This window comes from Pezoporus wallicus, unplaced genomic scaffold (assembly GCF_028554395.1).
Source record: "Pezoporus wallicus isolate ANWC-B61680 ecotype Strahan unplaced genomic scaffold, APGP_CSIRO_Pwel_v1 contig_8341, whole genome shotgun sequence".
NCBI lineage: Eukaryota > Metazoa > Chordata > Aves > Psittaciformes > Psittacidae > Pezoporus > Pezoporus wallicus.
Genome location: NW_026638083.1, coordinates 1,001,026 through 1,017,329, shown reverse-complemented (window position 1 = coordinate 1,017,329; position 16,304 = coordinate 1,001,026). Strand labels below are relative to the sequence as shown.

General features: G+C 40.5%; 1 protein-coding gene across 2 annotated transcripts in view; it reads left to right on the top strand.

The window, feature by feature from the left end:
- The window catches only part of RABGAP1 (RAB GTPase activating protein 1), a 68,883-nt gene that overhangs the window by 16,729 nt on the left and 35,850 nt on the right, over positions 1-16,304 (top strand). For both annotated transcript variants that reach the window (XM_057409019.1, XM_057409020.1), the window contains 7 exons: positions 488-598; positions 1,241-1,307; positions 1,911-2,013; positions 3,176-3,345; positions 5,642-5,816; positions 7,532-7,625; positions 10,941-11,091. In XM_057409019.1, coding sequence (XP_057265002.1) covers positions 488-598; positions 1,241-1,307; positions 1,911-2,013; positions 3,176-3,345; positions 5,642-5,816; positions 7,532-7,625; positions 10,941-11,091 — 871 coding nt within the window. The remainder of the gene's footprint in view (positions 1-487; positions 599-1,240; positions 1,308-1,910; positions 2,014-3,175; positions 3,346-5,641; positions 5,817-7,531; positions 7,626-10,940; positions 11,092-16,304) is intronic.

Genomic DNA, 16,304 nt, shown 5'->3' with positions numbered 1-16,304 from the left:
AGGTTTATCCCCTCTTTTTGCAGCATTTAGAAGGGGCTCTAGAGAAAAAAATAAGGGAAATAGTCTGAAGGTTGGTGCACTCTTCTGGTTTGTTGGCTTATGTTCCCAGCAGTTACCTCCCTGGTGGAAGAGAGCAATAATTGCTTAACAGCTCCTACTTGCACGTTACATAGAGAATCAATATTTAGAAACTTCCTTAAAATGCTGCTGGAAGTCTCACAACACTACACCAGGCAGTATAAAATTGCAGGTTTTGTTTTGAAAGCAAAATGTTCTTGGTTTTCACCTAATGATGATAAAATAACAGCACCTAATTATGTTGCTGTTTCTTTCATGTTACTCATTGCAGTGTGCAAGGAAGAAAGGTCTTGAGTGCTTTTGTGTAAGAAGCTGGCTTCACCAAAGGTCTGATGCTGATTTTGGTTCATGCAAGGAATACAGATAAATGATGCTGAGTTGTTTTGTTTCCTTTCCTGGTAAATAACAGTGCGGTTCCCAAAGACAAGGACAGGCAATGCTTTAAACTCCGCCAAGGGATCGATAAGAAGATAGTGATTTACGTCCAACAGACCACTAATAAAGAGCTTGCTATTGAGAGGTAAGTTCATTGATTCTAAAACTTCTTTACATTTTTGATCAAATCTGTCACTGCTTAGAAATGAGTGGGTTTTGACTGCTGACAGTTTAGTGCTGTTCATGCTGCAGAAGAGAGACACAGCTTCTGCCAGGCTTTGAAGTCTGAAATGTAATACAGGACTGTGGTAAACCAGGGGATGAAGTGAAGTACTCCTCTGTGGCCCAAAAGTCTTTGCAAATTGAAACCATGAAAGACAAGTCCTTGCACTTCATCTGATTCTTGTCTGTATCAAAGGGTAGCTTCTATGTAAATGTGTCTCCCCTCAAAGGATAAAAAACGAAGGGAAGAAGGATGCAGGCGAAGTTGTCCTGGGGATGGGGAGCTCTTGTTAGCAGCGTCTGTTTTATCTGTTCTTGCAAACAAAGGTAATTGAACAACTTCCCAGGCTACTGTAGGCAATAAAATCACATTGTCAATACCTTCGTGAAAGCTTGCTTGGCATTTTTAATACTGACTTGACATTGTTTTGTTTGACATGCTTCCTGCTGCTTTCAGATGTCAGTGTTTGTTGACTTCTGATTGGATTCATGGGCTGTTTGTGATGTATGACAGCGAGTGTTTAGCTAAGGAATGTTAATGGTTTGTATTTGCCTGGCTTTGCAGGTGTTTTGGCCTCCTCCTCAGCCGTGGGAAGGATGTTCGGAGCGGCGACATGCACCTTTTAGATTTGGTAAGGATCTTTCATTATGTGTGAAACCTCTGCCAGGTTTAGAAGTTCAGCAGCTTGTAAAAGTGTTCTGTTTTAATGTTTTCTTGTATTAGAGCAATAAACTACATCCCCTAAGTTCATAATTAAAGCGTCATACATTTAAATACTTTACCATTCAAGCAGCTGCCATTCAGAGATTGAATGATGCAAAATGAGGCCAGAATGACTGGGTTGCCTTGGATTTTCCAGAACAACTTAAACGAAGCTTAGAAAGGTGTTTGTTTCTAGAGTACTCGCCTGTGATCTCACATACACTTTGTGAGCTGCAATCTGCTGCCAAGTGGTCACTTCCAAAATGAGCATTTGATCTTCAGGTCTCTCTAGACAGATGTTCATACCACATATAAATGCAACAAGTAGTATTAATTGGCCTTTTTGTGTTATCAGCAAGGAGACCAAAGATTGCATGAGAATGCTATTCTTTTGTCTCTGTTACAGGACTGTCACATGGACTTCAGGTGCTTGCCTTTCTCTTGCCAGTGCAGTAGGTGCTTTATGGGGCTGAGACTTCATAATACAGAGATTTCTTTAATTTAAATATCCATAAACTTACCTTGTTTCCAGGAGTCCATGGGTAAAAGTTCTGATGGGAAATCATACGTGATCACTGGGAGCTGGAATCAAAAATCTCCACACTTCCAATTTGTAAATGAAGAAACACCAAAAGGTAGGAAGTTTGCCAGGTATTATCCCTAGCCAGGGGAAATGACCCACACAGCAGGCATTGGATCAGGTCTCTTTTCTTTTAAGATGAATCCCATAAGAAGACTTTCATAGTATGGGATATATCCTCCGAAAGTAGGATGCCAGATGTAACATAGAGAGCTAAACAAAATAGAAGGCTAGAAGTGTTCAGTAATAATACCTTGTTCAGGTATTATTCTGTGTTCAGTAATAATACCTTGTAAGAATGACTGTATCCTAGTAGGAGGCTGTATAGGTGTGGTCACAGGATGCAGATGCTCTGCACAGCATTAGGGCTTCTTAAGAATCCCACTGAGAATTGCACTAAATGACTGTGGCAGATTTCTTCCTTGCTTAGTTTCTGTGGTCAGTTCAGACTTTCCTGAATCCTAGTTTTTAGTTACATGAGGATTCTTGTACCTGTGAAAATGATAGTAACCCAACTGTAATCTGAAAATAGCCGATGCTGCGTTGCTCTGTTGAGTCCTGAAACAGATCTGCCATTACTTCTTTCAAGGTGTCAGCTGAATTACCATCTTTTCAATCTGTTGTCACAGCCCTATGTCAAAGGTTGGGGAAGTTAATGGGAATTGACTGGGCAAAGTCATAAAAGTCAGCTGCTGGGTACAATCTGCTGCTAGATTGGATGCCATCCTACTTAAAGGGCACAATTTATCATGTAGTGCCAGCAGAGATCTCAGGTCACTGGGTGCAGTTGCCTCCTTTTGGAGCATCATGCTGTAGAGTCAATTTTCTGAATTTCACAGCTGAGTGTTGCCTAAGGAACTCCTAAAACCAGAAAACAGCTACAATGTAATTAGACAAGATGGCAAGAGATCTGCACAGTGGAGTCAAGTACGCAGATTTAATGAAGGTTCTTCTTTGACAAAGCAGAATTTTTACTTGCTTTAACAAGATCATTTTCTTGTCTCAAAGAGTTAAGTTTCCCTAGTCTGTAGTGGACAGTGCAAAGTCATCTTCCTGTTTTGAAACTTGGAGGGTTCTGAGATGTTAGATTACAGAAAAAACTGAATTCTGCGGAAATAAATTTCTTTTTTGCTTTCATGTTACTGGGAAAGAGGTTATGGAATATTTTATTTGAAATATTTCTTTTCATAACTGCTTTGTTTTTTTTTTCTCTCTAGATAAAGTACTGTTCATGACTACTGCTGTGGATTTGGTGATAACAGAGGTTCAGGAACCTGTTCGCTTCATTCTGGAGACTAAAGTCAGAGTTTGTTCACCTAATGAGAGATTGTTCTGGCCCTTCAGCAAACGTAGCTCTACTGAAAATTTCTTCCTAAAACTGAAACAGGTAACACTTAAATAATAGTGTACACTTAATATGGGAGTTGCAGGCTTGTTTTCTGAGTATAACTGTGGCACAGTCAATTATGTTGTTTCGATACTGGAGGGGTAGGTTTGTGGTATAATGCTGGATCAATATAAATGCACTGGAGGTAAAGGATTGAATTGTAGTTATTAGTGCCTGCAGACAGATGGAATTTAACTGTGGTGGTTCCTACCTATGATTGGTAAAACCTTTACTAATGTTCATATTTCTGTATTTTGCTCCTGAATCAAAGAGGTACAATAAATGCCCCTCAGTTGTAGAAAAGCTGTCCTTCATTATGCTAATTGTTGCTGCTATAGAAAGTTCCCATAAAAAGCTGGGTGTCCTCATTTCAAGGCAAATTTTGGTAGCTTTGATGAGGCTCTGAGGTTATAGAGAGGCTTATGGATTTTCCAGACAAACCACAGAAATGAAAGGAACAGGGGATTTACCCATGAACTGGACCTATGCTGAAAGTTGCTTGCGTAAGGGTATAGTGGGGCAAATATGTAGAATTAAGGGCTAAGAAGAAAAAAAGGCTTCAGTATAATCCTGGTGACATGCTATCTGATGTGTCACTAAATTCATTTTTATCATAGAAGTCCAACTTTTTTTCTTCCCCCTCCCTTTTTTTTTTGTGCAAGTCTGTTTCCCCCTTGTGCATGGTTGGAAGCAGAGATTTCACCCATAGCCCAGGTTTGCCCTGGGGGGTTGGGGGGAACCTAAGCAACCACAAAAAATCCTTAGAACTTGTTAAAAACTTTTACTGTTTTTTCCAACTTATTTTTGCCTCTCTACTAAAAAGGAAAGGATTATTTCTGCCCAGGATATTCATAATAGCAGTACAAGGCAATAACTGGGTCTCAAGGCTGAAAAGTTGAAGGTCAAAGTCTCTGAAAGAGATGATGTACTTGCAGTAGCATTCTCCAGCTTTAGAAATTACTCTTCTAAAATGAAAATCCTGTTTAAAGAAATGGCAATACTTAGAAGCAAATATCACTGTGGATGTAAGGTTTAATAATGCTGGGTGCAGCCCAAAAAAGCAGGTTGGAGTCCTGATTTCTTGATAAGTGCTTTTTCTTAAACAGGTTTTAAATGAAATAAGAGGCTTTTCTTAGTTCTTTCTGCACCTGGGTTAAAGTGCTAGCAGATAATAGCATCATGCTACTAACAACTATGTGGTTCTCTAAGGATTCTTTCTAGTGTATGTTCTATTTTTTTTATGTAAAATATGAATACACATTTTGGAAACTTTCCGTCAAGATTTAAGGTGGAAAAATTCTTCAGGGATGAGATCAGTCATTTGATTTAGGATATTTTTGAGGTGGAGCATGGAGATGTTGAACAGTTAAGGCTGTTGGGCTATAAATATTCCACACCCTCCAGAAGGTGCCTTTTCTGTTTGGCAGTGTAAAGGAGCTTATCTTGCTTAGCTAATTCTGTATCTTTTGTCTTACCAAATTCACAGGCATTGTGACTTATCTCAGGCAATTCTCTTTTCCACAGGCACTGTCAAGTTATCCAACTTCCAGTGTTTACTAATGGAAGATTATCAAAATTCATAGTGTAAGCAACAAATATAGAATGTACTGCCTGATAAGCCTGGAAGGGAAACCTGTTTCTGTGGAGTGATGATTAGCCTATTAAAAATACAGCTGTGTAGAATTGGCTTATCTTGCTTTGGCAGTGTTTCTTTATTCGGAAATGGTGGAAGCAGAGGGGTTTGATTTGCTCAGATTACATTTGATTCAGTCATTTTTAGTTTTGCTGCATTTCTCTTCATTTTTCATACTCCAAAGGATAAAATTGAGCACTGGGAGCTTAGTGTGGAGTATAATTACAAACCTTATTTCCCTCTTTTCTTCACCTTCCCTTTTCTACTCTATTTTTATCCCTTTATGAAAAAAGAAGTTATAAATCCTTAGACTGTATTCAAATTTTAGAACCACTTCACAAAAGATATTCCTTTCAGGGAAAGGAAGGTATCAAAGTATTGAAAATTAAGGAGAAAATAGAGCCACTTAACAGACTTTGGGACTCAACAGTTTGTGTTCCTGCAGCAGTGTATACACAGATACGAGACTTGGAAGCATTACTCAACCCTTGCAGGGTTGCACAGTGAATAAATGTGCTGCAAGGGTTGAACATTCCTCACTGTAGAATGGGATGAAAATTGTTTCTCAGCTCTCCTATTCCAGAAGGAGAAGGCAGAGCAATATGAGGTAATCTGGGCATTTTTATATAGCTTTTCTCAGTAAAACAAAACTTTTTTTCCTAGATAAAGCAAAAGGACAGAAAGAATAACTCGGACACGCTGTATGAGGTTGTGTGTTTAGAAAGTGAATCAGAAAGAGAGAGAAGAAAAACTACAGCCAGCCCCTCTCTCCGTCTGCCCCAGTCTGGGTCACAGGGCTCCATGATTCCTTCTCCTCCAGAGGATGATGAAGAGGAAGGTAAGAAGTGGATTTACACTTTGTGTACTTCAAGAGGAAGGGCAGTTGGTAAATAACATAGTTATGAAACATGTCGACTCCTTTCCACTTGGAATCTGGTCTACTGATGGTTTTTTGCCCTTGCTTTAATGCTGTATTCAATAACTAGTACCCCCCCATTCCTGGATCAGCCTCTCCCTTGTCTGACACTTCTGTGTCTCTGCTTTTCTCAGCTCAGGCCTCCTGAAGCCTCCAGTGTGATATATTTGGAACAATGTGAAAAGAGGCTGCTAAAAATTTGACATTAACATGTAGCTTCTGCCCCTTCCCAGGCAGCTGTGAGTGGATTTGAGAGCAAAAATGAGAAGCTGATATTATTTGGGAATAAAAGCAAGCAGCATGTTTTAGTGAAGGGGAAAGTGGAGCCATCTGTAATAAGTAAAACTATACCAGGACCTGCCCACCTTGAAACTGAATGCATTTTCAATACCTTTTTTTCTGCTTTTTAAAGGTTTTCTTAAACCAAACTATGGACAAGTTCTGAGTATATAAACATCTGGCCCCGCAGCTCTGAGCTGAAATGGAGATGACTTGAGTTTCTGCTTTTTCACTTCTCTGCTGGCCTTCTATGTGGCCTGGGGTGAATGATTTCCCTTCTGTGCTTTTAATTTCCTTGTATCTGAGGGGACAGTGGGGGGGGGGAGAGGAGAAGGAGGGAAAGTTGGTTTGTAAATGAACTCCTTTGCAAAGCATTAACAGTCTCTAACCACTGCATTAAATCCCTGTGGTATTCTTTTCTAGACCCGGAAGATCCGTTTTGTTTGCAGTTGATATGACTTGCAGCATTGCAAGAGTTTGCTGACAAGTTCAGGTGTCAGTTGAGAAAGCATAGATTTAATGGAAAAATATAATTTGTCAGTAATGCAAACCCAGTATTGACTGTATCAGTGAAATGTAGCTTTTGTGTATGATACTTGCTGTGAATGTTTAAAAATACCTGGGAATACAGTGTTAGTTTCAAAAAGAGTTCCCGTGATTATGCTCATCCTCCCCCTCCACTGCATTTTTGAGCACATTTCATTCAAAAAGCTATTTAATTTAAGCCAAGGAAGTTACCAAAAAGTCCTGGCTTTCGAAGTAAAAGTACCAAACAGTGAAGTAAAACGCCCTGTGGACTCCCATGGACCTGCAACAACATGGCAGGGCTGTGGCTGCTCAGTGGAACTATGTTGATTTTACTGTCTTTTTTGCTTTTATAGTACTGCAGCTTTTCACATGCAGAAAGTTGTGTGTTTGAGGTAGAAAACTAGAATCACTTCAGTGGGAAGGGACTCCTGGAGGCTCGTAATTGTGCCTCCCACCCAGTGTGACTCCAGCCAGATACACTGTTGGGCACCATGTGCTGTTGTGTGTTCACCATCTCCACTGACGATATTTCCACTACTCTTCTGGGCCCTTGTATCAGTTTGGCCACCCTCATGGTGAATTGTTTTCCTGATTTTTAACCAGAATTTCACACGTTGTTGCTTATCTTCTGCCTTTTGTCACATCACTGTGTGCTTCTGAGAAAAGTCTACTTCTGCCTTCTCTTATGTCAAGCACACAAGTACTGCATCCATAAATGAGGGGGAGTTGTTCTTGCCACACACTGATACAGTTAAGAGAGCAGCATTTAAATCTGTAGAAGTACAGTAATGGCTGTTGATCTCATAGCATCTCCTCTGTTCTGTTGGCAGACAATGATGAACCACTCTTAAGTGGTTCTGGAGATGTTTCCAAAGAGTGTGCAGAAAAAATCCTTGAGACGTGGGGAGAGCTGCTGTCCAAATGGTAAGTGGCAAAATCACATTCTGAAAATGGCAATCCTGAATATTCTCATTCTGTTGGCTCCTTCTGCTTGGAGTTTTTCTTATTTCCAGAAGCCAGCTGAGATGAGATTAGTATGGATTTAATCCTCTATCGTCCTCACAACACCCCTTATTCTCTGGCTTTGTGTTTTCTGATTTCTTCATTTCTTTGTAATTCTGATCTAGTTCACAGCCACTTTTTCCTGCAGCTTGTCATATCATGGCAACTGTAGCTTAAGAATATGGGAGATTTGTACTTGGATAGCAAAGATGCTTTTCCTCCCTTATCTAAAGGAAGATGGATCCAGAGCCTGCCAAGAAGGAAGTACATGAGCTCTTCTGTTTTTTTCCTAGAAAATGCCAATTTATAAGAAGAGTTTCTTGACAGTCAAGTTGCTTATGCAACACCTGTCCTCTTCCATGAAGGATCTTTTATTCATCTTGAAGTAGCCTGAGCAGTTCTAAGAAAGTGATGCTGATTACTGCAAAATTCAGGTTGTTTTGTGATGTGGGTTGGTTTTTTTTCTCCCCTACAAAGGGAGATGACAGACACAGCATCACACTGAGCTGACATATGCTGCGTTTTGACTCTGGCTTTGGTTGTTGCCTTCTGCTTCCTAATGTTAACTGAGGAGCAGGGCAAGGGCTGTACAGCACATAAAAGATCTGAACAGAATATTAGATCTGAAGAGTAGGACACAGAGCTTAGAATAAGTCATGCCCTTTAGATGAAGCAAAGCATTAGTGTGAGCACTCAGCCAGGATTCTCTTTAAATTGAGATTAGACCAATTTAGCATTATTTTCTGCGGTTACTTAGTACTTATTTGAATAAGTACTTTTACTTCCAGTTTGGTTTTGCACTAATATATCGCACTAATTTGGTAAGAAAGAGGACATCAGAAATAGACACCTTCATCAGAAGGGGAATGTGGTAAACTGCTACAGGGTCCCTTTCCCTGCCTCTCCTAGACTTGCAGAAACATCTTCACCAGATGAGCTCTGTGCATCTGCTGCTGCGAGAAAGTTTCTTTCAACTTGATTTTTTTCTGTAATCCTTCCAAGGGCTCAAAGATAATTCAGCCACCTGACACCCATTGAAAATGTTTTGGCAGCTCTAAGAGGATATGAAGAGTTTCTGTGCTAATGCTGGCAATGACTTTAATATGCGTTAAAGGGCTTTCCTTCTTAAAGAAAAGCGAGTATTTGGAAGTAATGATCCTTGAGCTTTTAACATAAGAGGATTGAAAGTCATAAAAATTGGAGTTCAGGTGGTTTCATGCTACTTTTCAGAATCCTGTAATTAGATTTGTTAGTAATTAAATGTGCATTGGTATTTTGGGATTTCTAAATAATACTTGGCTCACATCTCATAACTGCTGAGTCACAGAGTCTTCTCATTTCACAATAGTTTGGAAGAATCCAGTGGCTTTTAGTCTACAGCCTGATGGTTCAAAGAAGTTCCCATTTCTTGGAATTACTGATGTACTTATGTTCATCTGAGATTAAGGCAAAGCAGTTTTATGGACCTTTACAAAGAACTGTTTATATGCAACAAGTGGTTTATATAATTATTTTTATATATTTATATATTACAAAGGTATAATAAGTGCTCTCTTAATATGGTATATGTTTATAGATATGAATGTATATAGATATAAATAAAATTATTATCTAATGTTATCTCTATTTCAGTTTATTTTGTTTAGAGACAGCAAAGTGAAGGCAAACATTATGGTGCCAGGTTCTGTCCAGTATATACTGATTCAAATACCCACATTGTCAGTCTTCTGCTGTGCTGGAACACTGTACACTGAAGAAAGGCAACAAGGAATCCCAGTCTGTGTAAAATTATCATCCACGTATCTGTTAGGCTGTTAATAAAAATCATTAAATACCAGTTTATTATTAATAAGATAATGTAATTAATAGGACTGCTTTGTCTGTCACTCCTTTTAATCATTTTACCTAGAAGTTTGGTTTTAGTAACTGCAGAAAAACTGATTTTTTTAAATCCTCTGTTTTCTGGGGATTTTATGTATAAGCCACAAATGGACTTTTCAGCTCAACTTTCTGTAACTGCATAAATTAGATGTAGGTTTAGTTTTTTGAAGTTAGTGCTGTAATTTATGAGCTGTTACTGGGCTCCCTTGGAAAAGCTGTTTAGATGGGACTGAGCAGCTTGTACAGTGGAAGCTGCTTAAACGCAGGATGTGCTCAAAAGGAGCGTGTCCAGGAGGTCGACGGAGGGGATTCTCCCCCTCTACTGTGAGGAGACCCCCTTGCAGTCCTGTGTCCAGCTCTGGGGCAACAGCACAAGAGGGACGTGGAGCTGCTGGAGCGAGTCCAGAGGAGGCAATGGAGATGCTGCGAGGGCTGGAGCAGCTCTGCTCTGGAGCCAGGCTGAGAGAGCTCGGCTGGGTCAGCCTGGAGAAGAGAAGGCTCCTGAAGGGGAGACCTTAGAGCAGCTCCAGTGCCTAAAGGGGCTCCAGGAAACCTGGAGAGGGGCTTTGGACAAGGGCCTGTAGGGACAGGCCAAGGGGAATGGCTTTAACCTGCCAGAGGGGAGACTGAGATGAGCTCTTAGGCAGAAGCTCTTCCCTGTGAGGGTGCTGAGGTGCTGGAACAAGCTGTCCAAGGAAGTCGTAAATGCTCCATCCCTGTCAGTGTTCAGGGTCCGGTTGGACAGGGCTTGGAGCAAGCTGCTCTAGCATTAGGAGTCCCTGCCTGTGTCAGGGGTTTGGAACTGCATGAGCTTTATGGTCCCTTCCAACCCAAACCTGTTTTAAGATTATGATTCCATGTAGTTAGGTACCCATATGAGGTCTTTTTTACAGCTCTGTTTGCCTGTCCTCTCACCCTCCTCACCTGGAAGGTCATCCCCCTGCCTGAGTGTAGGAAGTCAGGAGAGCAGCATAGGCATTTGCAAACTAATTCTTGTTCTGATTAGAATTTTACACAGTGTGGGAATCTGCCCTCCGCTTCTAGTTTTTACTGGTGTGTTTCAGTTTGTTGAGTGATTTATATATTTATATTATATTTAAATCTAATGGGAATCAAGGAAATAATTTGGAAAGAGCTTCTCCAAATGTGTTTTGGAGTTTTTTTATAACTTGAATTTCACTTACTCTGGCAACATATGGACTGTCTTGAAATTCCTGTCATTTGACATGTTTGATATAACACATCAGTTGTTGCTCATGTAGTCGTTTATTTGTATCTGGATAAGAGTAACAGTGCCTTCATCTACCCATTTATTTGTATCTCGGTAATAGTAACCATGCCTTCCCCTACACCCAGGCACCTCAATTTGAGCGTGAGGCCGAAGACGTTGTCAGCATTGGTGAGAAGTGGTGTCCCTGAGGCCTTAAGAGGCGAAGTGTGGCAGTTGCTGGCAGGGTGTCATAACAATGATCATCTGGTGGAGAAGTACCGAATTCTCATCACAAAGGTAGAAGATCTTTTTTCTTCTTTTTTCCCCCTTTATAGCTTAAGGAATGGAAGTACAGAGACTTCTCAGCATGTATTCTCTTGCTTAAAGGTTCATGAGTGTATCTGAACATAGGATAACAACTAGTAAGTGTAATGCAGTCCTCCCTTCAACAAAAAAAAACAACATACAGTGCCAGTTGTGGCATTATCTCTGCTTAGAGTGCTCTCTTTTTAGTGTTTCTGCTTCACTCACCTGAGTTCTGAGTTAGCTTGTCAGAAATTTGTATTCTATTAAGTGCTTTCAGAATTGACTCGGGGAGCTCATTTCCTTTGCTTGGTTGGTTTTCCTGAATGAAAGCTGCATTTTGCTCTGTTGTCTCAATATTTATGCTAAAAATTCAACACTAGTTGAAACTGCAGCCTTTTCTTGATAGGAAAAACAGAACGCTTTGGACATTTTTGCACTAGACAGCAGTTTTTAAGCTTCTCACCTTGCATATTGAGCTTGGTAGCGTAGAGAAATAAGAATTGAATATGCAGACATCATTTGGTGTTTCTCAGAGTTCTAGAGTAAGAAATGGGTCACAAAATGAGATGCCACTTCCTCATCCAGAAAACCGATGTGTTAGTTTGGATTTGACCACAATCTGTATAAATATATGGTGTTTTACTGCTTTCATCAAACATGCAAGTCCAGAAGGACTGAATTGGAAATTACTGACGATGCAACTGTAGTACAAATATAATAGAAATTAATTATTTACCAGTTAAAAAAGCAAAACAACTGAATCAGTCCCTGTGTATCTATGTTCTGATGGCACAGATTTGCAAGGAGCAGTTAAAGACCTGATTCTGAGGGCAAGAGGGCTTCTGAAATTAAACTCAGTTTCTGCTGGAATCATGCAGTCAGGATCCTACGTGATTTGAATGAATCATGTTAGATTAGCTAAAAATGTCCTGCCATAAGTACTTTCACATACTTCTGGAATATAGAAGAAACTTGATCTGAATTCCTTATATTGGTACATGCATTGCAGAGCTATAACTTGGATTTTATGGTGAATAAATCATACAAATAATGTGGAGTTTGAGTGCTCTGGCACGGAGTGTATCACAGTTACCCTGTTGTGTGATTTTAATTGCCTGGTGAGTAGCTGACGGTGTCACTTGTTTCTCTGTTTCAATGTTTTTGTATCAGAATGGAAAAGATGATCTCTGTGGCACAGTTGGTGACATGTACTGCTACTATCTTTGTGAGCTAGGAGGAATAGTGTAACATGTCATTTTTAAATCTGTGAAACCTCTCCACTCATTTACATTTGGCAGAGGCAAAGGAAATAACCTGGGTCAAATGTGTTGGAAGCATCTCCAGAGTCCAAGTAAAAGGGAGCATAGGCTGACTGCAGCAAAAGGACTGCCTATACCTGCAGTGGTCATTCCATGTGGAAACTAATTAAGAAATCAAACAACAGGAGTAAATGAGTACAGAATGACCATTTCAGGCTCATGGAGTCATATGAGGTCTGTAGTTTACTACCAACATGCTGTGATAACCAGCTCAAGCAAGTGAAAAAGCAGTCGCCTTTAATTTGGGAGTGCCATGTTAGACCATCACTGAGGCAGTTTGCCTTGTGATTTAAATACGAAAATGGCTCAGACTGTTTCTGTAGAATGGACACAGGTTGGTGCTGTGAGAGCAGCAGTGCCTGCCCAGTTCACAGAGGAACTGTGATTTCTTCGACCTGCAGGCAGTGGGAGGAGTGTAAGGCTTCAGAAAAGGTTATTAGTGGCTGTGTGGAAGTACTAAAGATGAGAATTGGCAAAGGATGCAAAGGTGGCTTGGGAGGCTGATGAGAACATGAATTCAAGACCCTGGAAGATAATGTTTGCAGACCCACTGTATGTACTAAAAGTATAATAATGCTGGAGTGCTCTTTGGCCTGAAGTCTTTATTTTCATGCCTTTCACAGATTATTTGATAATTTTGGAGTTCTACTGTGACTAATTCTTACTGCTCTTAAAATAGCAGCTTGGTTACAGTCAATATGCAGCAATGCACAGAAGTAAGTGTGTCTGGGGGGAAAAAATACTTTTGTTAATTATGGGAAGGCAAGAGTTCCTTATAATTTATTGCCTTACTGTCCCCATCATGCTTCACCGTGTCTTGCATGTCACCTATAGAAGTTCTTCTGTAGCAAGCATGCAGTTATTTGCATTACCATGCACTGAGATCAGTTTACCTGAGAATAACTGCTGTGGTGTAGTGCAGGAGCACATGGAGTTGATGACAAACCTTTGCTCCTCGGTGCGAGCAGGAGATGCTATAAACCTGTTTGAGTACTCATAATCCAGTGCCCCTTCTCTCTTAATGCTGACCTCTATTCCTGTCGCTGCGTTTGATTTCCGCCAGGCTTTTCATGACCCCATGCGGTAGCGCAGCCCTCAATTAATAAGGAGCTGTGTTGACAGCTGCTTCCAAACCTTCTGGCCTCTGTCAGGGATTTGTTTTCCCCTTGTGCACAGGGGGTTGGATGCAGGCACCCCAGGATTGCTTCTGGTGTTTGCTTTCCCGTGCAGTTCTGGCCCGTGGTGCTCAGCAAATCTGAGTTCTTTCTGCCTTCTTTTGCAAATTAACTGCTGCAAGGGTGTTTTTTTTACTTTGCTTTTGATCTGTGGCTGCTCAGTGATTGAAAAGGAAATGTCTTCTGTTGTGTTCTACCAGTGAAGGCTGCGTCTAGGTCTCTTCTTGAATCTGGGTTGTGCATTAAAAATGGTGTTGGAGCCGTGCCACAAGGTGTGCTTGTTGCATTCTAGTCATCACGACAGTGTTTATTAATTATTTGCCCTTAGGTCTGTACTAAACACTAGCTGGGTTTTTGTACTCTGTGCTTTTGTTACTGCAGTAGTGTCTAAGTCTCACCATTGTGGTGTTTCCACAGATTACTTTTGAGAGTTTGCACACCATCTGTGTGCAATAATAAAGCTTTTAGCAACTCCAGATTGCCATGCTCGTGGTGGGGAGTGTGGATAAAAGCCAGCCCAGTGAATTAAGGTCATGTCCCTACTGAGGACAGAAAGCAAACTCTAGGTAAAATGATCTAGACAATCCCTTTGAGAGGCATCTGTTCCTGGTAGGGCTTTGGCAATCATGGTTCCGGCTGTTAATCTTCAGGCTCCCAGCCACTCAAAGGTAGAAGAGACATGGGGACTTGCTCCAGGTTTAATGGACATCTGCAGGGAAAACAGTTCATGTTTTTGACAATCCCAGGTGGATGGAAAGTGGTGTTGAGTAGAAAACTTGTGAAGTGAGCCACACAGGTTATAAATAACCAAAAAATCATGATCCAAAGCAAAACGGGCAATAGCCACTTCTCAGACAAGGCTTTACAAAAGGATTAATACAACTACTGAACCTCTTGGGTAGTGTTGAGCTCTTAGTGGGGAAGTTCTTCATAATACCAAAATGTAAAGAGCTTGACATTTACAATATTGAGGAGAAAAGAAAAGCTTTTGGATATAGGTCTGTGTGGGAGAAAATAATGTCAAAAGGAAAAAACTAGGAACTGTTGTACCAGATAAATACACTATATTAAGAAAATTACGACATGAGAGGGACATCTTGTGGCACAAACAAAATAAAATGACAGAAAATAATCCAGTGACGGGCCTGGAATGTTACCCCAGGGTCACCATTTCTGGTGGAAATTCAAGGCCTGATGGGAGATAGCAGGACTCTTGCTAGCCCGTTTCGCACATTCCCACTTTTTTATCTCCGTGCACAGAGGAATTACAGAACACAGAAGTTCTACCAGATACACTCATCTGTCTTGGTGCAAATGATACTGGGGTTTAGTGAAGAAATAGATTCAAATGTCAGTACCGTTATTTGACTGTATGTGTTGCTTCATCAGTGGCATAAAATGGAACAGTAATTTCGCTGTGGGTGGTTAACACTTATTTTCCACTTGTATGGCAATCACATTTCCATATGTTCATTTAAATTAAGAAGAATACATTTAATTTTCAGGAGCACAAAGGTTGCATACCATCAGCTGAAATGAAACCTAAGGTACGCCTGTGAATCATGGTGTGCAAGTCTGACGTAGCTTTGCTGTCAGCATGTCTGCACCTCTAGATCCCTTGTTTGATTAGTTTTGATCACGTGGTGATCAAAGTTTAATTATCTTTTATAAGCAGTAGTTTTCCCAAGAGTTCTCGCCGTAACTTTGACTGATTTCTTGCATACCTTTTAATAGTCTCGGATGAGCTTGTTTTGTATCACTGCATAGAGTGGGAGAAGTCTCTACAAGATGGAAGTATTTTCAGTCTCTCACAGACCTCAGCCACTGGAACCACATTTTGATGTCTTTTAGAAGCAGCTCTTCGTAGTAGTTTGGGGACTTGACCAAGGACTGTAGCTCCAACCCAGTTACCTTCCAGTAGCCATTTACACCCTTTGTTGGCTGCTTTGGTCTGGCTTCTGGTGCTTAAGAGAATTAGCTTGAGATATTGCTGGTTTGGGCATGGGTGTGTTAAGCAGGTAGGTGTACATTGGCATGAACTCTGAATAGAGTTATTACTCCCAGCTTTGGGGAAACAATAGAATGTCAGCTGGAGGGAAAACCAGTGCTCTCCCCCAGAAATACCTGTCAGCTACAGGAGTTCAGTTCTCCTTGTAATAAAAATCTAAGCACTGAGGAGGTTTGATTCAGTGGTACATCTTTTGTTGTGAAATATCAGCAACCAAATGTTGTTTTGTTGAGCCTCAAGATTTCCAATGCTATCTTGTCTTTATACATCTCAGATACCAAGTTCAATGTCTGTTGTTTTCTTAAGGATGTTTATAATGTGTCTATTCATGCCTAAGGATCTAGAAATAGTATTTGAGTCAATTGATATGTAAATCATTCTCTGCTTTGGAAAGATAGATCGTTTCTCGAGCAGTAATTCGATCAGAGCTTGGTTTTTGTATAACCAGAATAACCTTTGCCTAAATTGAATACAAACTTCGTGTTTCTGAGCTAGTTCTAGTACTTCAGTCGCCATGAGTAGAAACGCCATAAATTACAAGGAAAAGTAAAGAGATCTTTTTGGGGGTAAAGATGGGGCAGGAACCCCAACTTTTTGTTTTCAGGCTTTTGCGCAAATCTGCCAAGTCATGCTATTGTCCAGCCCAGATTTTTGACCAATACATGTGTGTCTTAAAATGGTTTTATCTACTTGCAGGTCGGC